Source organism: Molossus molossus, unplaced genomic scaffold (genome assembly GCF_014108415.1).
Source record: "Molossus molossus isolate mMolMol1 unplaced genomic scaffold, mMolMol1.p scaffold_m16_p_1, whole genome shotgun sequence".
Taxonomy (NCBI): Eukaryota; Metazoa; Chordata; class Mammalia; order Chiroptera; family Molossidae; genus Molossus; species Molossus molossus.
The window spans coordinates 90,559,795-90,583,774 of NW_023425344.1; the positions used below are offsets into that span (position 1 = coordinate 90,559,795).

A 23,980-nucleotide genomic window follows, 5' to 3' on the forward strand; every position below is an offset into this window, starting at 1 on the left:
AGCATCCGGGAGATGCCACCTGCCGGGAGCTACCTGAGAATTCTCACCTGGGGCAAGAGGTGACTTTTACTCCTGCTGGGCGTGTGGCCGGGCAGCCGGATGTCGAAGAGGGCCTGGAGGGCAGCCTGCGCCGCCTGGCCCTTGGCCAGCTTCTTGCTGCGTCCCGAGCCTTCAAACGTCCTGCCGTCCACGCTCACGGCCATAATGAAGCTCCGGGGCCGCTGCTTGTCAGCCGGCTCCGAGAGGCACACGTAGCGCAGGCCAGCGCGCAGCTGGTTCAGCACCACCACTGGGTTCCTCTCGCCCGGGGCCACCAGGTCCAGCGTGTGGCGCAGCAGCTGCCCCCGTCGGCACGCCGGGGACAACAACTCCGGCTCGGCAGGGCGGCGGCCTGGGAAGGCCACACTGGGCGCCACCGGCTCGAACTGCTTGAACAGGGTGTCGGGAAAGTCGGCCTGGTCGGAGGTGAAGTCTGTGCAGGGGCTGGCACTGCTGCCCATGGCCAGGTGGGCCTGGCAGGCGTTGGGGAACTGCACGAAGGAGCGCAGGGCCAGCTCAGCTGCCCGCATCTTGGCCTTCTTCTTGGTGGGCCCCGTGCCCTCAAATGTGAGCCCGTTCACTTCCACGGCCACCGCGAAGACAGGTGCATGCACCGGGCCGGTCTGGGACACTATTCGGTACTGCAGGCCCGGCCGCAGCTCGTGCAGCTGCACCAGCGCGTTCTTGGGCGCCATCGACCACGACAGCGTCTTCCAGATCAGCTGCAGTTTGCAGAAGTGGCCGCCATTGCCCTCCTCCAGGGGCCTCTTCCTCTTCATGCCGGGGGCACTGCCTCGGGCTCTGTCACCAGCCGGCAGTGGCCGCGCCTCCAGGTTGCTTACGTTTCGGTTCTCCTTCACGTCGGCGCTGCTGGTACCTGGAGGTGAGAACAGACAGTGGTGACCCAGGGCTCTCGGCCTGCCTGCAGACACCACTGCTGGGGACTCTGCTGTGCACAGGAGCCCGGCCGTGGCCCGAAAGCCCAGCCTCTGGCACCCACTGGGCGGAGCCTTCTGGGGACGTGCTAAGCGGTGCCCTTTGTTTCTAGGCCAGCAGGAGTGACTAGGCTTCCCAGGAAGTGGGGCCGACTGCCCGAGGGGGGAGGAAGGCCGCGCAGTCCTGAGCGGTTCCTGCACGTCTGAGAATGTGGGGCATGGATGAGGGGAGTCTGACCTGCTCACGGTGGCTCCTACCTCTGCTCTGGGCATGGCCAACATGGCATGGGGTTGAGGCCGGCTGGGCACAGGCCCTCTGCCCCCCTCTCCTGAAGCCTCCCTCAAACCAAACCACATGTGACCTGTCCCTTCTACCAGCTTCAGGCAATGCTGAGGCCACTGTGGTGTGGCCTGTAAGTGGACTGTGGTGCGATCCCAGGACGGAACGATCGATAGCACGCTCGGTGAGTGAACCAGGTTTGCGTGCTTCAGCGCAGAGGAGTCTCAGCTGTATACCTTTACACGATGAAAGCAACTTACAAGGTAATACCTAGAGTGTGGTGTCATCCGTGCAAATTACAACAGCACAGGCACTGCGTGTTGTTTGTGTCATCAGACGTCGTGCGAAGCTTCGACGCCAACCTTTCTGGGAGACAAGGAGGACACCAAATGGGGGCCCAGGTGGGGGCTTTGTTTGTATCTGTGATGTTTTATTTCTTTTGCAAAAAAATGATATGTATTAAATTTGGCAAAGTCCTCCCTTGCTAACTATAGTGGTGGACAGGCCGTCTGGGACCACTTCTTGTCAGTGGAGCGGTTCCGTGGGGGAAACCTCAGTCTGGATCATCACAGAACTGCAGGACCAGAGTCCCTGTTGCCTCCTGGCAAAGATGCTTCTGGAATGCTAACCCCGTTTCCTACGAAACACTCCAGGATGACGGCCGTGGGCTGTCTGCTCCGTCCCTGAGCCTGTCTGCGCCTTCGTTCAGGCACCTTTCCTGCTCTTTGCTTTTCTCTGGGGACGGGGGAGCTGAGGCTCAGAGAGGTGGAGCTGCAGCTGGAGACTGGTCGAGACACAGTTTCACCCTGGGAATGTCTGTTGCTGTGAAGGTGAATTTACGGGCACAGCGCCCCCATTCCTTGGATGTTCACGGCGACACCGGTCCCCCGGGAGGGAGTGAGGTGCTGAGAGCACACAGTCTGGTCCCCGGGAGGGAGGGAGGTGCTGAGAGCACACAGTCTGGTCCCCGGGAGGGAGGGAGGTGCTGAGAGCACACAGTCTGGTCCCCGGGAGGGAGGGAGGGGCTGAGAGCACAGAGTCTGCCATTCTTGTGGGGGGATGTGAGGGGGCAGCGCTCGGGCCACCCACAGACGGCCCCGGGGCCCCCCATGTCTCCATGGGAACCAGGATCTCAGGGGCTCCGGGCGGCTGTGCCGCAGGTTGGGAAAGAGTTTTCTCTTGTGAAGCAAGTGGAAACTTGGGGTGATGTCTACAGCCAGCCCGCAGCTTATAAACAGAGGAGACTTTCCTCTCAGCCTGTCCCCAGCCCAGCTCCGGTGAGACCCTCATGTTTGTGGTACTGCTGCCGGGGAAGAATGTCACAGCACAGAAGACTCCAGGACCATTGGGGTCTCGGAGAGGCGCCCGCACACTGGACAGGCTCCTCCCTGGGTTCTGGTGCGGTCCTCCCATCAGGGGCTCTTGGTGACGCCTCCTGCCGCCATCCTGGCCAGCTCCCCGGCGGTGTTCCCTGGGTGGTGAGAGCATCCGCTTTGAAAGTGCTGTTTGCGGAGCCCTCCACTGCGCACGAGCATGCTCTACGTTGTGCGGTGGCTCTGTCGATATTTCTCTGGTAGTTTGTGTCTACAGAACATTGGGTCTGCAGAGGTCAGTTGGTTCAAAGGAATGAACCTGAGCACTGTGTAGGTTAGAGGTGGATGGCATCCCTTACAGACTCTTTTGTGGGAATAACCACCTCCCAATATTGAGGGTGGACTTTCAGCTCCCCTGAGTCATTATGCATCTGGGTCTACACAGCCAGGAGCTCCGCTGTGTGGGGTATTTCAGGCCGAGGGCAGTAGATCGGATTAACCACGCTGTTTCCCAGATTGAACATAAAGATGGAAAAAAATAAATAAATAAACAACCCCACTGAAAGGCCCCACAGCAGACTGCCTGGGAACTAGCGGGTGCTCTAATTTCTTATTGATTTCTCACAATGTGAGGATCGAGGGAGCCTGTGTGTGTGATTAAAGTGGCCAGCATATCAGATGACCTCTGTTTCCTTTTCAAGTAGAAAGGTTTATCTTGAAGCAACAGCCCTCACGGTCCCCAAACTACTTCCCCCCCCGCCCCTGCACTGAGATTGCTTCTAGGCTCTTCTCTTCCACCACACTCAGTATCCGATGACGATGGTCATTATTAGTTTTCACCGACATAGACACGATGATCAGATTGTGGCATGAGGAGTCCTTCCAATAAAAATCAACATCTAATAACCAATAAAAATGCAAACCTCTAGGCCCTGTCTTGATACACTAGCTAGAATCTCTAGGACAGTGTTGCCCACTGGTGTTTGCAAAGGAGCAGATGAGGGGTCCAGCTCCCTCCAGCACAGCCCCCCGGCTTGTTTTCACTGGCCTGCTGAGCCTGAGCCAGGCAGAGAGGGTCAGCGGACACTCCACTGGCCCTGGGGTCAAGTGGATGAGAGGTGGAAGTCATCTCCATCCTTTATGTAGTTGTGACCTTAGACAAGTCCCTCAACCTGCCCAAACTTCATTTTCTTAAGATGGAAAATGTAGGTTTAAAGAATGCTTGTCTTATAAGATTATATGAGATTGAACTAAAGGCGCACATGTAATACGCGTAGCAAAAGCCCTGACATATTGGAAAATTTAATGCATGTTTTGAAAATACTGTCATTTCCCCTTATTGGTGGGGATACATTCTAAGACCCCTCCATGGATGTCTGAAACCTCAGATGGTACCGAACCCTATATATACTATGTTTTTTCCTATACATCCATACCTGTGATAAAGTTTAATTTACAAATTAGACATGGTAAAAGATGAACAACAATAACTGATAATTAAATAGAACCATTATAATACTATACTGTGAAAAATGTTAGGTGAATGTGGTCTCTCCCTTTCTGATAACCTATTTGATAAGTAAGTGACTAATGGGCATTTTGGGGAGAAAGAGTGGGACTTTATCTCGTTATGGCTGTGGTTAAACATTTATCTTCCAGGTGAAACACATCTTTCAGAATTAAGTTCAGTTACTGGGCTGCATGTGTGTAGTGGCTGCTTCCTCCCACCGTGGGGTGAGGTCCCAGCGGCCATGTCACTGTGGTTGTTACCCTGGCATGAGCGCAGGCAGCCCTCCGAGTCCCCGTCCCTGGGCCGGCATGGGCCCAGTCATCATGCAGCCAGAGTTCTTGCAATAGTTGAGTTGTTGGGAGCTTTCCGTCACGCTGCATCCCTGATGGCGACACTGCTGTGTCTGGGTCAGAGGGCAGCTTTCCAGTCCACCCTGCCCTAACCAGACAGGCTGGCTGACGGGCGAGGTGGGCAGCCTGCTCTCTGCGCATGCAGGAAGAAGTCCTTGTGCTTCAGGGCTGAGAAGATGTGCAGAGGGGAGGCGTGTGGCCAGCCAGGCAGGCCTGGTGCCTGGGAGTATGGAACTCGAGGCTGGCTGTGTGCTGGTCCCGTGGCTCCGTGGCCACGCTCCGCAGCGGGAGAAGATAGCCTTCTTTCCAGATTCGTCGCATGCCTTCGGGAAGCAGAGCCTGCACACATGTTGGGGTGGTGGGTGGCTGTCCTCCCTCCAGACCCCATGCGAAGAGTGTGGACTGTGCCGGCCTAGGGCCCTGGCCAGGATCGGACATCTCAGTCCTGCCTCTTGCGACACCTTTGGGCCAGCGTTGGGCACAGAGGTGATGGGCTTGGGCCAGTGACCACTCTCCTCAGTGTTCGAAGGACAAAGCTTTCAGGGTCACCAGCGTAGGCACGACGTCTCACAAACACGGCGTTGTCTGGCTGACCGTCAGCCAGAACCCAGCCTGCTGATGCCAGGCTTCCAGGGGGCTCAGGCACTGTCCTCGCCCAGGCTGAGTCTCCGGCTGGCTGTCAACCCCTGACCCCAGCTCAGCCCTGGACATTGGAACCCAGCTCCGGGGAAGGAGCTGAGGTGAGTGAGGGGCCAGGTCTGCAGGGGGCGTGGGAGCGAGATGGTCCTCAATGGTGGAGCTTCACCTTAAACCGATCCAGGCACATCGGTTCCATAGTTTATAGATACAAACAGGAGACTTCAAAGGACACACTTGCCTCTTCCACCTACCTTTCCTCCCTACATACATTGCGTACACACAAGCACACACAGTAAACATCCATTCTACATACACACACATGACACACAGTACATGTGCACACACACATTACATAGACATCACACACATAACACACACACAGACACACAGGCACACACACTATACACCTTTTACACATATATCACACACAACATGAATACACAAATACCCGCATCACATATACCATGCATGCCACACACACTGCACATACATCACACCCACATGAACACCCACACCACATAGATCACATCTATCACACACACCCCATGCACACCATGCATACTTTACACACACACACACACACACACACACACACCCCGTCCAGTGAACTTGGACGGTAAACTGAGAGACTATATGAGTAGCAGTGGTGAGAAATGTTAAGTAAGACAAGCATATTCACTTGGAGGTGTATCTTTGAACAGTGTATGAAAATAGGTTTTCTAAGGATATTAATAACACTTATTACAAAGGGGATGACTACGCCCTGGCCGGTTTGGCTCAGTGGTTGGAGCGTTGGCCTGCGGACCAGAGTTCCGGGTTTGGTTCCCCCTAGGGGCACGTACCAAAAAACAAAACAAACAAACAAACAAAGGGGATGACTAATCTACTGATGGAAAATAAGATTTTCCAAGCATTTCAAAGGCATTTTAACATGTTAAAACATCATTCTTATCTGCAAGTTTTTACCTATTAGTCAGTGAACTGAATTAGGGAAAATAGCCTTCCTTACTGGTACTAGTCAACCTCGATGGAGCATTTATATGTTCCAGGTCCTTGTGTCTGTATGTGCTGTCTTATCGATTCTGACCTCAAGTCCATGGCTCAGGCTCCGTCCCCGTCCCCGTCCCTGTCTTAGAAACGACTCTGAGGTCTGAGCAGTGGTGTTCACAGCCCAGGGCAGCTGGGCTCGTGGTTACAGAACACGGGATGGCCTGAGCGGTCCTGCCCCCACCGGGCTTCTGTTTTCTGAATTGTCCTGGCACCAGAGCCGTTAGCCTGGTGAGCTGTTGGGAGGGGAGGGAGAAGCTTCTGTGTGGGGAGACTAACCCAGCCAGGGTTTCCGCAGTTCGGGTGGCAAAGACGAGGAAACAGTAAGACTATTCCTCAAGCTAGCCAGACATCGATGAAGGTCTAGGAATTTTCCAGTTTAGATAATGAGAAAACAGAAACAGTCGCTCGTCCACGTTTCACTTTGAAGCACGCGTTCGCTGAAGAATAGGTCCTGAACGGATAGTCCGGGGACCCGCGTTCTGATTTCCACGTGGCCCTCTCCTCATCCTCTACGGCTTTCCTTCCTCATCTAGAAAACAAGGACTGAAAGTCGAGCATCTCTATGGTTCGCTCCACTCTGACATCCAGTGATTCTGTGACTTTGCTCTAGTGGAATAATCCAGGTCAATGACCTCAGATGTCAGTCTTGCTGACAATTGCGTTTTCTGGGAAGGGGTTGTTCAAGCAGATGTACTGTGCTTCTTAAGAGCTGATGGTCAACGGACACTATTCCTGTGCAGGCTCTGCTGTTACTTCTTGGTCAGATCAACGATCCTAGTGGCTGCCAGCAAACCTTTGAGTCCTTTGCATCTCAGGACAGCAAGCACGTTCCTAACTCTTTCTGGCTCAGAAGGTGACCCATCTGTTAGGTGATGTTGAAATGCAAGAGGTGTTCATATGGTTTGGAATGTTCAACCTCTTGTTTAACTGCCTGACAATATGCTACAAACAAGAGGCGAGTGTAATGCATGCCAGACACGCCCAGACTCTCACACACCAGTCTGTCTGCTCTGCCTCCTTAGTGGTCTGCACAGGGACACTGTTTAGGTCCCCTCCCTCAAGCCAGCATTTTAGTCCCCACACTACACTGCTTGGTATCTCTCCAGATGCATGTGCCAGAAATGTTTCGACAGGCAGGCACCCGTCCAGCTCTTTCCTTGTTAAATAATTGTACAAACCGTGTTGAAAAAGATTGTGTTCTTTCTTCTTCTTTTTTTTGTTTAAAGGAGAAAAACACAGGAAAGAGGAGGGATGGTACAAGAGAACTTTTTAAAAAAACAACAAAGAACAATCCCTGGAGTTCTCAATCACATAGTTACTGCTAATATTTTTCTACCGCTCAGGTGAGGATAGGAACCCAGATAAAGATGGGATTCAGGTAGGAATGAAATTTCTGGCAGGGATGCGATTCTACCTGAGGATGGGATTCTAGGTGAGTATGAAAATCCAGGTGAGGATGAGATTCCAGGCATGGATGGGGTTCCAGGTAGGGATGAAATTCCAGGTGGAGATGGGAGCAGAACCTCCTGCTTTGGGAAGCCCAGATTGTATCCCTCTGACCCTCCCCCTGCATCATCACCCCAAAGGTCTCAACCTTAGGGACCGTGGGCTAGCTCCCCTCCCCCACTCTCCAGGTAAGGGGCTGCTTACTTAGATTGTCTTCGTCCTCTGTGTTTGTGGCCCCGGGGCTCAAGTGCTTGAAGGGAGCGATGAAGGCTGACAACATGCTTACTTTGTCTGGAAAGAAAAGAAGAACGGAAATGCACTTTCGACATCGAGTTTCAGAAAAACTCAGGGCTTTCATATGTTCTTATTACTGAGGGTTTGGACAAGGGAGGTTGAAAGGTCGTTTTGGTTTCAGCCACTTCATTCCGGTTCAGTCTTTTATTGAATTTCTGACAGCATTTTATCAAATTCCCCTCTCCATTCAATTTTAAACTTTATGATTTCTATCTTTTTTCTTCTCTTATTTTTGGCATCTCCCCTCCTTTTGTTCCACGTCCCTCAAAACTTGAAGTGATCGTCTCCAGGGCAACAGCCTTGCAGGAGGATGCTGGGTGGGCGGGGCCTGTCAGACTGAGGTCATTTCACAGACAGCAACTAAAGCAAGTAAAAAAAAATCTCTTTATATATCTATATATCTATATATCTATATATCTATATCTATATCTATATCTATATCTATACACACACACGTATATAATCTACACACACACCCACACACACACACACCCACAGTTAAATGGGCGTCGTGCAAATAAAGCCAAGACTATTTTTCTCCATTAGTGGAGAACTTACTCTTTGGGCTTGAAATGCATGAAAATAATGGACTTAAAACTGCAAAATATACGTAGTGTGCATTGGGAGAGAAGAGACGGCAGGTGGGGGAGGAAGCAGTGCTGGGCTCTGGCCCCGAAATTCCTCTGGGAAATGGGACCGAGTCCCTGGAGCCGTGAGAGCAATCACAGGGGATGCCCTCTGCCTGCAGCCCGCGGTGGGAGAATCAGGCAAGACTGCCAGGCGTCCTGGGCACCGGCCCTCCCAGTACAGAGGGCACAGGAGGAAGTGATGGACCCAAGGAGGAAATGCCACTCTGACCAGCGAAAGATGTTCCTTCCATGGTCTGGGCGATTTCTCTCTTAAACAGAAATTAAGAGATTGTAGGTTAGACGTACAATCAGGAGATATAAAAAAAATGGCTAATAAAGGGAGCCAAACGAAAAGCTCCTGATGTTAGAGCTTCCACTGACTGGATTCAACCACAGAAGTGAGGAACGCTTGTCCATAAGCAGATCTGACTCTCGAAGGGAGTCCTCCGCTGTTCTCAGAGGCCCGCCTCTTGTGTCCTTTGCCCCCAGCTTCATTATCCTCCACAGGAATCTTGACCACATTATTTAAAAAATGATAGCTGGAAACATCACCGTGGCTTATCTGATGTTACAGGGTTGCTACAGGGTGTGTTACAGGGTTGTTACAGGGTTGCGGCAGAGTCATTCTTGCTCCTCCTGGAGTTAGGTTGTCCAGGGCCCTGGTTACCAGCGGCTTGGTTTCTTTGCGAAGCGGGACACTTTCTGTCTCCTCTGATACCTGAGGCAGGGTTTTCAGCAAGGTCACTGTTTGCATCAGGCTGCTTTTTGTCTGCCTCTGTCGTCAGAAAGGACTGCTCATAGCCCTTGCATTTCCGTACATGTCTACGTGTGATGTCCCAGGACGCAGGTAACGGGCGATTTTATATGCAGCTAGCCTGCAGGCGTCCAGACCCAGGTCTGAATCCTGCTCTTTTTCTTTCCATTATGAGCCTGTTTTCTCTTTAGCCAAGCTTCCCAGAGGCCAGGGGAGTTCACATTGAAATTCATTCCAGAGCCTGTTAACAGCTGTTGTTTCCAGTAGGGACGGGTAACAATATAACGTTCACTCAAAGAGAACAATAAATAACTCAAATACAAAACGCCTGCTCCTTCTTCATTCCCTGAACAAGAAGAATAAGCCAGGAGGACTGGCTCTCCCCGAGCCCACACGGTCCAAGCTAATTTACTACCAGGGAATGAAATCTCTTGCTTGAGTTATAATTTCATTAAGGGAGCCCAATAATATTACACAAAGAGTGTGAAGCTCAAATGATTTAGTCTGGAGCATCTCAAAATGAAATTACAATTTTCTAATAAAGCATGGCTACCAGCCCAACGCCCACAAAAATACACGAAGCCACCTCAGGGCTCACCTGGGCGAAACTGTGAGATGTTTAAAGATTGTTTTAGATCCATCAAGGTTCTCGCTTTTTAGGGCTGCCAGATTTATCAAATAAAAATGCAAGACACTGAGTTAAAAGCAAGTTTGAGATAAGCAATATTCTCTTTTTAGTATATACATCTCTAATACTGGGACATATGATTAAAAATGTATTGTTTATCTGAAATTCAGATTTAGGGTAAAGGACTTGAACAGACATTTCTCCAAAGAAGATATACAAATGGCCAATGAACACTGAAAAGATTCTCAACATCATTAGTCATTAGGGAATTGCAAATCAAAACTGCAGTGAGATGCCACCTCATACCCAGCAGGACAGCTTTTATCAATAAGATAAGAAATAACAGCCCTGGCCAGTTTTGCTCAGTGGTTAGAACATCAGCCTGTGGTACAGAGAGACCGGGGTTTGGTTCCCGCTAAGGGCATGTGCCACTGTTGTGGTTTGTCCCTGGCCCTGGTTGGGTTGTGTGGGTGGCAGCCACTCGATGTGTCTCTCTCACGTCGATGTTTCTCTCTCTTCCTCCTACTCTATATGAACAAAAAATAAAAAAATGTCCTCGGGTGAGGATAAAAAAACAAAACAAAACAGAAATAACAAGTGTTGGAGAGGATGTGAAGCTGAAACCCTGTGCACTGCGGGTGGGAACGTAAAATGGTTTAGCCACCATGAAACCAGCAACCCCACTTCTGAGTACATACCCCGAAGAATTGGAAGCAGAGATTACAATAGCCACTTGTACCCTGATGTTCATAGCAGCGTTTTTCACAATCACCAAAAGGTGAAAGCAACCCAAGGGTCCATCAATGAATGAATGGATATCAAGACATGGTGTATAGACAACGCAATGGAATATTATTCAGCCTTAAAGAGGAAGGAGATTCTGCAATATGCTACAACATGAATGAAACTCGAGGACACCATGCTGTGTGAAAAGATAGATGTAAAAAGACAAATACTGTATGATCTCACTCATGTAAGGTCCCTATAGCAGTCAAACTCATAGAGGCAGAAAATAGAATGGGGGGGGGAGTTTCAGGGGTGAGGGGGTAGGGAATGGGGACCGAGTTTCAGTTTCAGAAGATGAGAATGTCCTGTGGATGTGTGGTGGTGGTGGTTACATACAATGTGAATGCACTTAATGCTTAAAAATAGTTGACATGGCACATTTTACATTTTGTGTATTTTACCACAATTAAAAAAATAACTCAAATTTAACTGGATGACTCGTACTTTATCTGGTGATCCTATCTCGTCCTACCACCTTCCTTCTCTTTCCTCCAGCACATGGGTTTTTATATATTTTATTTTTTTGTTAATTCTGACCTGAGGGTATTTTTTCCACTGATTTTTAGGGAGAGTGGAAGGGAGGGAGGAAAGAAGAGAGAGAGAGAGAGAGAGAGAGAGAGGTGAGAGAGATACATTGATTGGTTGCCTCCTGCACACACCTCGACCAGGGCTGGGGATCGAACCTGCAAACCAGGTACATGCCCTTGACTGTGACTAGAACTTGAGACCCTTCAGCATTCAGGTTGATGCTCTAACCACGGAGCCACACAGGTCAGGGCCAGCACGTGGGTTTTAGATTTCGTGCGCCAGCTGGGGAGCCAGCTGAGCTGCTGACGGCTACTTGCTGAGTCGGTCTATCTCCCATCACTCCTGCTTCACGAAAGAAAAACCATCATTCCTAAGAAACGACAGCGCTCCTCTTTGGAAGGTCACTAGAAAAGAGGGGGAAACATTGCATTTTTTTCTTTAGAAAAATTACAACAGAAACGATCTGATGTCCAGCCCTTTTTGGATAGCTGTTTTCTTGATACAGGCTTGCCAGTTTGGCTTCTGTGTTCAATCGGCCCAAAGGTGAGCGGAGTTCAATATCCAGCCAGTTCTAGTCTTTGTGTTTTTCACAGCCATCTTACCAATTTTTGATAAAAAAATGGAGGTTGTCTTTTTATTTTACTCAATTCTGGATATTTTGGGTTACACAGAGAGAAGCTGGTTAACAGAATTCCCCACACTCCGGTGGCCCCCCCGCCCTCTCACTGTAGGTTCTGGGAGAAGAAGGTGAGTTTCTGGGAAGGCGGCTGGGCACTCCCTGCTCCTCAGCTGTCTGTGTCTGTGGCTACTCAGCTCAGGCCCAGAGAATCTAACATAAGCCAGCTGGAAAGTGACCTGAGAGAGATGCAACCAATTGGCACCAGCCCTGGCGGCGGACGACACCTGCTGCCGTCCTCCTATCAAGAATCGTTTTCAACTGCCACACAGATCAATGGAACAGAATAGAGAATTCAGAAATAGATTTATACCTGTATGATCAATTGATTTTCAATTCATTATAGCTCAAAATCAGAAACAGCCTAATGCCCATCCACAGTAGAATGAACAAGTAAATTCTGTCACATTGATGCAATGAAATTCTATCAGCCATAAAAACGATTGAAATCTTAAAAGGCATGATGATATGAATGAATCTCTAAAACATTATGTTGAGCAAAAAATCTAGGTGCAAAGACAATGTGACAATTAACTCCATTTATACGAAGTTCCAGAACAGGCAAACTACTCTTGGTGAAGGAAATCAGGCAGCCGGCTGCTTCTGTGGGTGCAGGCAGGCTGGGAGGGGCCCCAGAGGGTCCTTCTGGCATGATGAAAATATTCCGTATTTAGACTGAGATATGTCCTGTGTATCTGCATTGGTCCCTGAACCATAACTCATATAGTCTGTACACTTTGCTGTATGTAAATTATACTTCACTTACTTAAAGATATTAAAAGATAAAAAAACATGACTGGGCAAGAAAATAAATGATGTGAAGCAGGCATCAAAGTATTTAATCTAGAAGGGAAAGGAGAGATGGAACAAAATGTTATTCAATTTATAAAAAAGAAAATTGAGGATGCTAGATATTAAAGAGAGGTGTCTACCAAGGAAGCGTAAACTTTGTTTTTTGCTTATGTTTTAGATTTGAAAGTGATGGGGGAGGGGAGGGCACGTAATGAGGATAGGACCACAGCTGTTTAATGATCATTCACCTTACTGACTATAGATAAGAGGTTTCTTACAGGCCCCGGGGACCTGGAAGAGGTGCTGCAAGAAGACAAACAGGAACTGAGGAAGATAAGATGCCCTGGAGCCGGGAAGGTCTATTGCTCAGAAAAGAAAACACATTTTGAGAACAAACAAAAGACAGGACACACTTTGATTTGGTTGCTGTGCCTGGACCCTGACCCCTCCAGGCGTTTGCTTCAGGAATGCTGACGGTTCTCTGGTCCCGGGAGGGTGAAGCTGTCGTAACAGCATAGAAAACTAACTACCTTGTTATTGGGCCTCAAGATCTTAGAAGGAGACACACGGACCATGGACCCTGTCCCCCTTCTCTCTGCCCCCTTCGCCCTTGCACACACCCCTTTCGCACTTATCTCCATATTACGAGCCGGCTAATAGGAAGTGTTAGAGCAGAATTTACAGGATGACCTGCTGCTCTCTCCATACTGCCAGCATTACTGGAATAAATGCGCATATGTGATTCAACCCTGACTCTGCTCAATTTGGCTCAAGTAGTGACAGATGGCCTCGGACCCATTGTGTCCAGTTTCAAAAGCTCAAATATATTTAAAAAGTTTTGACGCGGCGACGAGAAAATTTGCCCCCTCAAAGATAAGACATCCTCAGATTCCTATCAAGGCAATTACATGTGTGGAAACAAGGGAGAAAGAATCAGTGAGGGTGGGAACGAGATCCAGTAAGTGGGGAGAAGGAATCAGAATTCTACACATCAGGCCCAACCACACAGGTCTCAGGAGCCGGCGGTGACTCAGTTTACCCACAGTGATGACTCGAGGAATTGTGAAAAGGTCAACATTTTTTGGCGCAATTACTTTCACAAACTATTCTGTTGATAAACAACCAATCAAACAATTGATACCGAGGAAGATGAAAAATTTAAAACAATCTCTGATGCGTGAGCATGTCAGTTATCCAGACAACCCGTCCATGTGAAAGAGCGTGTTTGCTCGAAATGTTAGCAAAAGCTGTAATTTAAGAGAATATCTGATGACCCGAAGGAGCTGAACACTTAGGTCACACACAAAACCCCACATGCCGCTGTTTATAGCAGCTTTATTCATAACGGCCAGAAACTCGGAAGCAGCCAAGTCGTGTTTCCGCAGGTGAGTGGCTACCTGAACTAAAACAAAAACAAAAGCAACACATACTATTCGCTACAACGTCCAAGGATTTGATTTTATACTCTGCCTCCCGAAAAGCACAAGATATTTCACGGACCAGGTTATTTGAAAAAAATGACACAGATTGAACATTTCGGTTCTGTCCTGATTTCAACAACTTAAAGTAAGGTTTTCCCCGTGTCTGGCTTCCGGTGGCCCCACGGATTCCACAGCCAGCGCAGCTCCCCCGTCTCGAACAGTCGGCGTGACTCGAAAAGGTGATAGTTGGAAGTCACAGAACTCTGCTGGTACCTTTGGGCTACAAACCTCAGCCTCTTTTGTAAGTTCCCTTCTGTTTTCTCTTTGCCAAACGCGCTCTGACAGATGGCCTCCCTCAGCTGACCCACTTTCTCCCAAAACCGTATGTTCTCATCGAACCCAGGTATGTCAGTTACCAAACAGAGCTTCTACCCAAACACAAACGCAAGTCAGTTTAAATAGGGGGGCTACCCTGGGAAGCATGAAAATAATGAACGTCCATGCAGGCAGGAGAAAGGAATAACATTTTGGAGTAAAGGCAAAGAATTTTTCTCACAGATTTTCAGGAACACATATTTCAAAACACTGCTTTCCAGCTGCCATCCTATGAACAACACAAGGGTATTCAGCGGAAAAGAGATTCTGGGTCTGCCCTGAGCTTTGTAACACAAGGTTTGATTTTCACAAGAAGGTGAGGATCTCTCCTGGCAGTTTCCAGATCGATAACACTCATGAGCTTGGTCTTGGTCCAAGTAAACAGGCATCCAGCCTGCAGTATGTTACTCATTCATTGTTAAGGGCCGAATTATGGCCTCCCCAAAAATTCATGTTGAAGCTCAGACCTCCAGGACCTCAAAATGAAACTGTATTGGAAGACGGGTCTTTGAAGAGATGGTTAAGTTAAACTGAGGTCCATAGAGTGGACTTGAATCTCTTAGGACCAGTGTCCTTAAGAAGCAGAGATCAAAATGCAGACACAAACACAGAGATGACCATGTGAGGACAAAGGGAGAAGAAGGACAGCCATCTATACACCAAGAAGAGAGGCCTTGGGAAGAACCAGCCCTACCCACACCTTGATCCCACACTTCCATCCTCCAGAATGTGAGACAATAAACGTCTGTTGTTTAAGCCGCCCCGCCTGTGGCATTTTTCATGGTGGCCAGAGCAGACTAATACATGTAATAATCAACACATCTCTATTGAATGCAAATAAGTGCACACACAGTTAATAAGTCAAGCTCTGAGGCTGAGAAGAAATATTGCAGAGAGACGTCACCTTGTCATGGGACCTCGTGTCAGGGAGGCATCTTCCAGGAGGAAACTGGTTAGCTGAGACCAGGAGCTAATACTACTGTCTACCATTAGTAAGCACAGGGACAGCCCTTGAACCAGGTGGTCTGGCTTCAGAGCCAAGTACACTTCCACCAGAAGGATGAGTATGGATTCACCAAGTAAAGGGAGCGGCGGTCACTCCAGGCAGAAGAAATGACATGTGCCAAGGCCCTGAGTAGTTCCCCAGGACCTAGTTCAGCTTCTGAAACTTGGCAACATTGTCTGAGTGGTTCTCCCCGATAGCTTCCTCTCAAAGTCACAGCACTACGATATTCCCGTACCCACATGGGACACATCCCAGGGCAGGGTTTGACGGACTATGGTCCTGGTACCATGAGCACTCTTATAGACCATGCAGACATTTTGGCTTGACTGGGTTGCCACACCCACGCGAAACTTGGTTTATTTTCGGAGGTAGAGGGGAAAACACTAAGAACAGACCGGCTCCCACCAGCTTGCTCCGTGTGCGCCTCCTGACGTGAACGGCGGCGGGCGAGCACACAGACCGTCTGAAACGTGATGGACAGAGCAATGTGACTCTGCAAGAAAGCATATTTAAATAAAAATACATCTAAAGGTGTGTGTTCAGACTTCACTTAGAGAGACTCGTAGCCTTCCAAATGATCTGCCAAGGCACTCACTCAGTGGCTTTGCAAAGTCTAAATGTTTTTTATTTTATGCCCTGTTGGGGAGTAGATGCATGTAGAAAGTGGATGACATCATTTTCTAAGTTGGTTTAGTATCCTCCATGAAGTTTGAGGTTCAAGGGCTAGTTTCGGCTCTGTCGCTTTAGTTTAGACAACAGGTCATGCTGGACAACCAGTGGTTTCAGACTTATCGGCCATCTAGCCTAGACACGGCGGTATGCCACCTTCTCTGGGACAGCAGAAGGGCCACCCCAGTAACAGACAATGTAGGGAAACGAGAAGGTCAGAGTTCAGCAGTGACACCATTTGAGGCCATCAGACTCTGAGACGAGACAAAAAGCCTGGAGCTTCTTTCAAAAGATTTTCCTTCTTCTGCGACCAGTGTGTCGAGGTTCATCGGAGCCACTCCTTCAGCAGACACCCTCTAAGGTGGTTCCGCGGCCAAGTGTGTGGCCGGATGGCAATCTGTTTTTGGTAGTAACTGAACTGTAGAATTTTCTGGGAAGTTAAGAAAGTGGCAAAAATGAGAGCTCTCCGAAGTGCGTTTCTCCAGTTGGGAACATAGATGTGCTATTGCTTTATTTAACTTGTCCACTGGCAGCCCCCGCCCACGGACATGCGCACACGATTGCCCTTATGGCACCCACTGCCCTAGTCTGGGAGGGGCTCTGCCTCTTTGTCAGAATTCCCCACAGTTCTGGGACCTTCTCCTCCGTTTCGGTCTGTGGTGGTTGTCTCTCACCTGGGACAAGGTTGAGGTCAGCTGTAAGTGGTCTGAAACTAAAAGGACAACTTTCTTGTGTCCGTCTCCGATGCTGTAAGTCCTCATTCTCACTGTGAGCCTGGGGGAGTTGAGAGAGCCTTCGGTCAGAGAGAGCAGTGGCCAAGGGCTCCCGTGACGGATCAGACCACAGGGCATTTGAGGCTGAGAGGAAGAGCCTCCTTTGTTCACTGGCTCTGAGGACCAACGAGTCTATGAGAAAGTCTTCGAGAGATGCTCAGACTACGATCCTGGCCAGGAGTGCTATTAGATAACCAGCTCGAAGCTGGAAAATCTCACGAAATAAACATTTAACCCCACAGACCTACCCAGGCCCTCCAAGGACTGTAATTAGTGAACCATAGAGATAATGAGACATGTAATTCTCCACATAAGAAGTGCTAATCCTACACTGGTTTTGAATTTCTTGTCCCTATAGACAGGTTTCCCCCAACGTCCTTCTTCAATATCGTTGGTTCTTTGTAGGTCCCGCAGCCTCTTTGCTTAGCGTCCTCTCGCCTCCCTGCTCCGTTTTCTTGGGATATGTGCTAAATCCAGATTCTTTCATTTCTCAATTTCACATCCTATTTCTATTTTATAAAAAGATTGCCGTACCTAGTGTCCTCTGGCCATGATCAGTTCTTTTGGACACCCCCTATCTTTCCTATGCTAGAAGTGTCACCCCGAAATCATTGGTCCTGTACGAATGTCTGACCACTCACTCCAGCCCACCGAGTTCTTAAAGTACTAAGGCAGGTATTTGTGATGGTCAATTTTGTGTGTCAGCGTGACTGGGCTCTTGGATGCCCAGGCATTTTCTTCGACATTATTTCTGGGTGTGTCTGTAGGAGTGTTTCTGGCAGAGACCAGCATTTAAATGGGGAGAAAATAAACTGGCTGACTGAGTAAAGCAGATGGCCCTCCCCGGTGTGGGGAGGCCTCATCTGATCTGTGGGGGCCTGGGCAGACCATAAAGGTAAAGGAAGGGAGGATACCTGGCTGTTGGACTGGCATTTTCATCTTCTCCTGCCCTCCTGGTTCTCAGGCCGTCAGACCCAGACTGGAGCCGTGGAATCCACACCATTGTCTACCCTTGTTCTCAGACCTTCCTATTATTCCACCTGGGTCACCACTACACTTTCCTGGGTCTCAGCTTGCAGGTGGCAGATGGTGGGTCTTCTCAAACTGCACAGTCAAGTGAGTCAATTGCTTATAGTCTCTCTCTGCCTTTCTCTATTGGTTCTGTTTCTCTGAACCAATAATGCTGAGATAGGGTTATTTGGTACACAAGCGATCACAGCATAGTATGAACCAGCTGCCAGCCATAGCTGTTGCCTCCTCTCCATAGCCCATCCTCTCCCCACTCCTCACACCACCGTAGTCCAGCATCACCCAAGTCTGGGACCTGTGGGAGCTGGGCATGCGCTTCAGAGGGTGCTCCTCACTGTCCTGGATGGCGGGCAATGCGGGTGGCAGGCTTAAGTTTTCTTTAACGTGTACAATGTCTTTTTTTCTATTGTAGGGGGCGCATTTCCTCACCTGAGTGAGGCGTTTGGGCACAGTGAGGGCGAGGCTGCGGTGAGCAGCACCTCCACAGCTTTGCTGCCTGGCCCTGCTTCACCCAGCGGGTATTCTGTGCCAGGCTGCCCAGTGTGCCCTGGCCAGCCCCACGTGGCCCCTGTGCATCTGGTGCAATTGTTAATAGCACTTGCTCACTCACAAGAATGTCCCAGTTTGGATGATAAAGCATAAGGTCATTCTCCGTACCAGCGAAACTCTCATCTGGAGGTGGGTAGCCTGAAGGCAATTATGCTCCTTAATCTCTAACTCCCTTCCGATTCGAAAGCCAAGTCCCTCCCTTCCTGCAAGACGTTATACTGGATTGTGTTTAGAGGCATTTCTGAGTCCATCTGCTCAAAACAGGAACTAGCCTACCCAGGGTTTCTCTGACCCATTTAATATCATCCCCCAGGTATTAAATGACTCACCTGTTTCCCTTTCTCCCCATATTTAGTGGGTTTCCAAGCCTCCACACTGTACCTCCTGGCTGTTTCTTACTTCCCACGCCGCTCTTGCCGTGTCTGCCCTCATGTGGGTTTCTGCAGTGACCGCCTATCTGTTATGTATCATCATCATCATCATCCCACAGGGCTGTGTGAGAATTCAGTGAGATGAGGAGGGGACGCAGCATGTGCCTGACATGTGACGCACACTCAGTACGGTGAGCCGTGGCGGGCGGTCACGGATTAACCTCACACATCTCCGCGGATGCAATGGTTCCCTTCAGCCTGCTGGGTTTTCAGGGATGTTTATTGCCTCTAGCATTCCTGAGGGCCACTGGATCTAGTGTGTTTTTTACTTTGTTTTCTAGCATTACTCTTATCATTTAAGGTATTGAGGTGGGCTCATTTCACAACTAGAAAGAAGATATCACAGAGCCTCCAGCACGCTATCCTGTCCTCCATTGACTTTGTCCAGCCCTGTTGTCAACACTAATGTGTCCTTCGGTGCTGTTTAAGACGTGCTGATTTCTCACCTCTCATAGGAATTAGATACTCTGGAACCAAAAATAGAACACTGGTCACATAAGTCATCGTGCAGAGAGCAGGTCAAAGTGTAAGCATCTGAACTTGAAAATCTACATGTAATTATTTCCGTTTAGAATGGAGCTCCTGGCTAATGTATGAAAACCATGTTTATTATTGTTAAGATCCCTAGTAGACTGGTTTATTCACACAGCCATCTCAGGCCAGGCGAGTGCTGCTAAATCATCTTCCCGGAGGCTGACCGGAGGGTGACCACAAGATCCACAAACAGCCTCTGCTGTTGCAATGTGTGTGATGATATTCATATTTGTGTGTGATGGCTTCACACATGTTGGCAAACACCAGGTCCTGCAGAACGTCGAGAGGATCCCTTCATTCCTGGCCCCCGATCCACACCGACCCCTGTGCCACAGCTGGGTATCGACCCTTCACGCCAAGCACAGTCCCTGATCAGTTTGAGTTGCTAAGACCCACAGTGGAAACAGCCTGTCATTCATTCTTTCCATCATTTGTTTATTCAGTGAAGATTTGTGAGCACTTACTGTGCCCCAGGATCTAGAACAGCCTAGAACAGTCTAGAACAGCCCAGAACAGTCTAGAACAGCCTAGAACGCCCCGTCCTTGCCTTCTTTCCTGCACAGCCTGTATGGTCGTTTTCAGCATTGTGTCAGACTCGCCCAGCTGTCCAGTTCTCCCGAACAGAGCAGAGACTTCACGTGTGCAGGTGTTCCATCTGCTTTCATAGCTGCGACCGTGTCCATGTCTGCGGTACTGCCGGGCACAGAGCAGATGCTCAAAATGTTTTTTGAATGACTGAATGAATGCTGCTGAAGACCTCTGACCTTCAATTAAACAACTTGGTCTCTTTGTCTCTCCCATCTCCTTTTTTAAAAAACATTAAATTAAATTAATTAATTAATTAATTTTTTATCCTCACCCGAGGACATTCTTCCATATTTTGTTCAGACAGAGTGGGAGGGAGAGAGAGAGAGAGAGAGAAAAACATTGACACAAAAGGGACACATTGAGTGGCTGCCACCTGTACAACCCAACCAGGGCCGGGGACAAACTGCAACCGAGGTACGTGCCCTTAGCGGGAACTGAACCCAGGTCTCTCTGGACCACAGGCTGAAGCTCCAACTGCTGAGCCAAACCAGCCAGGGCTCCCATCTCCTGTTTTAAACACGCTACTGCTTTGTGCTGACGTGTTCCCAGCACGATGCGCCTCTCCCCCAGCAGAGTGGCACCACAGTCCCCTCCACGAGCTTCCCAGCCCCAATCCCAGATTAACCTTCCTTGTTTTCCCTAAGACCTTCAGAACCCAGTTCTGGGATGTAGGTAAAGCAACCACAAAACATATTAATTTTCTGTTCTTTCCTTGAAATATTTGAAATAGAATATGGAACAATGGATTATACAAGTAATACAGTGTTCGCGGTGGACTTTCGGGCGCTGGGCTAGGTGGTGGAGAGATTTTGCTCTCCCTGTGATGCTCAGGCCATGTGCACCCCTGGGAAGAAGCGCTTTCTCTCTCGGTCAGCAGCAGAGCCTGCAACAGTCTAGCTCACAGGAAAACAGGTAGTACTGTCCTTGGGGACTCAGCGGAGTACAAGCGGCTGCAGAACCAGAGGAGCACCTTCTAGGTAACACCAGGAATGCACGCCAGGCACAATTTCCTCAGAAAATCTTCCCTCGGAATCCAGTGCAGCCCTGGCCGGTTTGGCTCAGCGGTTAGAGCCTTGGCCTGCGGTCCCGAGAGACCCGGGTTCGGTTCCTGATAAGGGCATGTACCTCGGTTGCAGTTTGTCCCCGGCCCTGGTTGGGTCATGCAGGTGGCAGCCACTCGATGTGTCCCTTTCACATCGATGTTTCTCTCTCTCTCTTCCTCTCCCTCCCTCCCACTCTATCTGAACAAAAAATGGAAAAATGTCCTTGGGTGATGATAAAAAAAAAAGAACCCAGTGCAGGTTTAACATTCAGCAGGGCACTAGGAGTTTTCCCTGCATAAATTAAAGATAAATGTGAGGCACAGGAGAAATGATTAGAATGAATTAAGAAGGTTCCCAGTCATTGGTTTCCGGGGATTCTGTCTTGCTGGGGGTGGATGCCGATCTGCAAACGCTACAAAAGTCCCAACCTCCCAAATGCAGTCTCGGAGGAGTCCGCTCGCTGTTCCAGGGCCCTTGTGTCTTCACGATTTCGGTGGGCTGGTGGTTATAGTTCAGGAGAGGGAGGAGGGCCGCCCAGGGGCGCTCTGTCCACTCTCATTCAGCTGCCGTCACCTGAGGGCGGAGAAGACCAGCCACGTACAGATGGGACCACGTCTCAGGGCGGGTGGGCGACAGTCGAATGGGATTTGGACAGAACGTTGGGGACCAGTGTCCTTTTCCTCCGCTCCTGGTTTTCCCCACAGTGCAGCATGCCCCTCCTTTCTGATTGAACTCTGGGCAAGGAACGGGGTCACCTCACCCTGCTGTTTGGGTCTCCTCCTCTCGGAGATCACAGAAGGATGTTGTCACTGTCCTGCTGTGTGGGTGGATAAATTGGGCCCCAAGATTGACTGTAAATATCAGCTTTTACGTGTTCAGGGGTTTTGTGACATTATTTGGAAGTGCACCCGCCTGAACGCCTGTCATTGAGAAAACTGGGAAGTGACTCACCAGGTAAGATCTATCGCTGTCATGTAATCAGGACTGAAAGTGGTGACAAAATGAAAGAGAGAAAAACAGGTAGGTCTACCCTTCGGGAGCACCATACAAACAGGGGTGCACCCAGGAGGCAGCTGCATTCGTCCACGTACTGGGTGGAGTGGCCATGGCCACGGCTGCACACTGCCCGTGTCCCCACAGAGAGGCTAGCACGGCAGTGTGTCCCGCTTCTGGTTCTGGTTGGCTCTGAAGGATGGGAAGAGTAGGAGCAGTGAACTTAGCTGGTTTGGATAAGAGGAAAAATGAATGGAAAAGAGTACGTGTGACGTGTGGCGTGTGCCAGGCAGAGGTGACAGCTTAGAGAGCTGAGGGACCGGAGTGTGGATCAGCCGGACATGGGCTCGTGGTGGTGACGTGGGGATGATGGTAGACGGGGATGGAGAGATGGGAGGTCCCCAGTGCTGACCCCCAGGCTTCTCCACCCGGAGGGGCAGCAGCGAAGCTGGCCGCAGTCCACGGCATCCACACGAACAGGCATTTGAGCAGACCTGCCCCGGCGGCTGGTCAGGCGCCTTCAGTATGAAAGGCGGTTTACAGGACAAAACACACCACCTTGTGAAATATTAGTTTCTTATTACTTCCCGTGAACAGCAGCGTGAGTGGAAAGCAGTGTGGTGGATGGATTTTTCTGTAAGGCCGGCAATGCGTGTGCTGTTCTCTATTAGATTCCCTGAAAATCAATCTGCAACCTAGTTCAGCCTGGTAAAATTAGATCTAAAACTATTTAATTTTGTTTCAAGAGTGTTTTTCCCATCTGATGCCTAGCCTGAGGACACACGGTGATAAAAGACCTTGAGTTATTACCGGCTCCACGCACTGCTGTCTGGATGAGACGCACACAGCGCTGTGCGGTTCCTCAGTGGCCTGGCGCCTGGAATAAAATGTAAGCCTTCCCCACCACCAAGAGGCTCATTATTTATGCTCCTTTGCATTCCACATGGTTTGGTAATAAGATGTGGCAAATGGATGGTTTTAATTTGCTGGGGGATGCGTTTTTGTTTTTGGAGTCAGACCCTCTAAGTGGTTGAACGCTCCAGGGAGTAACTCGTTGGGGGTTGGGTGGTTGGGGCGGCCTTGCGGGGCCCAGTCTGGTTTGGCCTGGGGATGAGGCTTGAAAGCAGGAGTCAGGGTGATTTCAGCTCATCAGTTCTTCAACGGGCAGCTCTGCATTTGGGGCTCTGACAAGAACGGCATGGTTGGATTGCTCCAGGAACACCTGCCGGGGCCCCAGCCATGATAACAAACATCTTTATCTGTGGACGGTCATGTTAAAACTAAGGTTACATTTCGCTAGGATCCCAGGCTCCGCCAGAACTTCTGTGTCTTACGGCCAGTGTCCACCAGCCCTGCCCGTGGTCAGGCTGGCAGCATCCTTCCGCTTTACAGGTGGGGTGAGGCCTCGGGAGGGGGCAACTCAGTGCTGCTGGCGGGGAGGCAGCAAGGGGGTGGCCTGGGTCCTCAGTTTTCAACTTTCCAACAATGTAATCATTTGGAAAGGGTGTGCGCTGTCCTGAGAAATGGCACTGAGCTGCGTGGGTGCCGGGAGGGTCTGGGGCCTTCGCTCTAACTGGTGGAACTTGTGGGAGGCAAAACCTCAGCACCACACAGCCTTGGTGTACTCACAACCCCGGTAGACACTGTTAAGCACAGTGCTCAGGGCCTGTTGCGTCATCACCGATTTCCGAGTCAGGCTGCAGTGTGGCCTTGCCGTCTCGAGAGGGTAGTTGCATGCAGAGAACGGATGATGTGCTCTTGGGTTGCACAGTGAACAAGCCGGGCACCACCAGTTCGAGCACCACCAACGGTAGGGCGTGGTGCTCCGGGGCCTCCAGTAATCGCCACAGCCGCTTTCTACTCAGCCTCAGAATCCTTCTCAACACAAGGGCCGGCGCAGCCCACCCCGATCAGCCAGAG

General features: G+C 49.8%; 1 protein-coding gene across 1 annotated transcript in view; it reads right to left on the reverse strand.

Annotated features, from left to right (window-relative positions):
* The window catches only part of ADARB2 (adenosine deaminase RNA specific B2 (inactive)), a 163,772-nt gene extending 140,034 nt beyond the window's left edge, over positions 1-23,738 (reverse strand). Inside the window, exons 1-3 of the mRNA XM_036264430.1 lie at positions 23,690-23,738; positions 7,767-7,853; positions 48-916 (exon numbers count right to left, since the gene is read on the reverse strand). Coding sequence (XP_036120323.1) covers positions 48-916; positions 7,767-7,853; positions 23,690-23,738 — 1,005 coding nt within the window. The remainder of the gene's footprint in view (positions 1-47; positions 917-7,766; positions 7,854-23,689) is intronic.
* Positions 23,739-23,980: the final 242 nt, after the last annotated feature.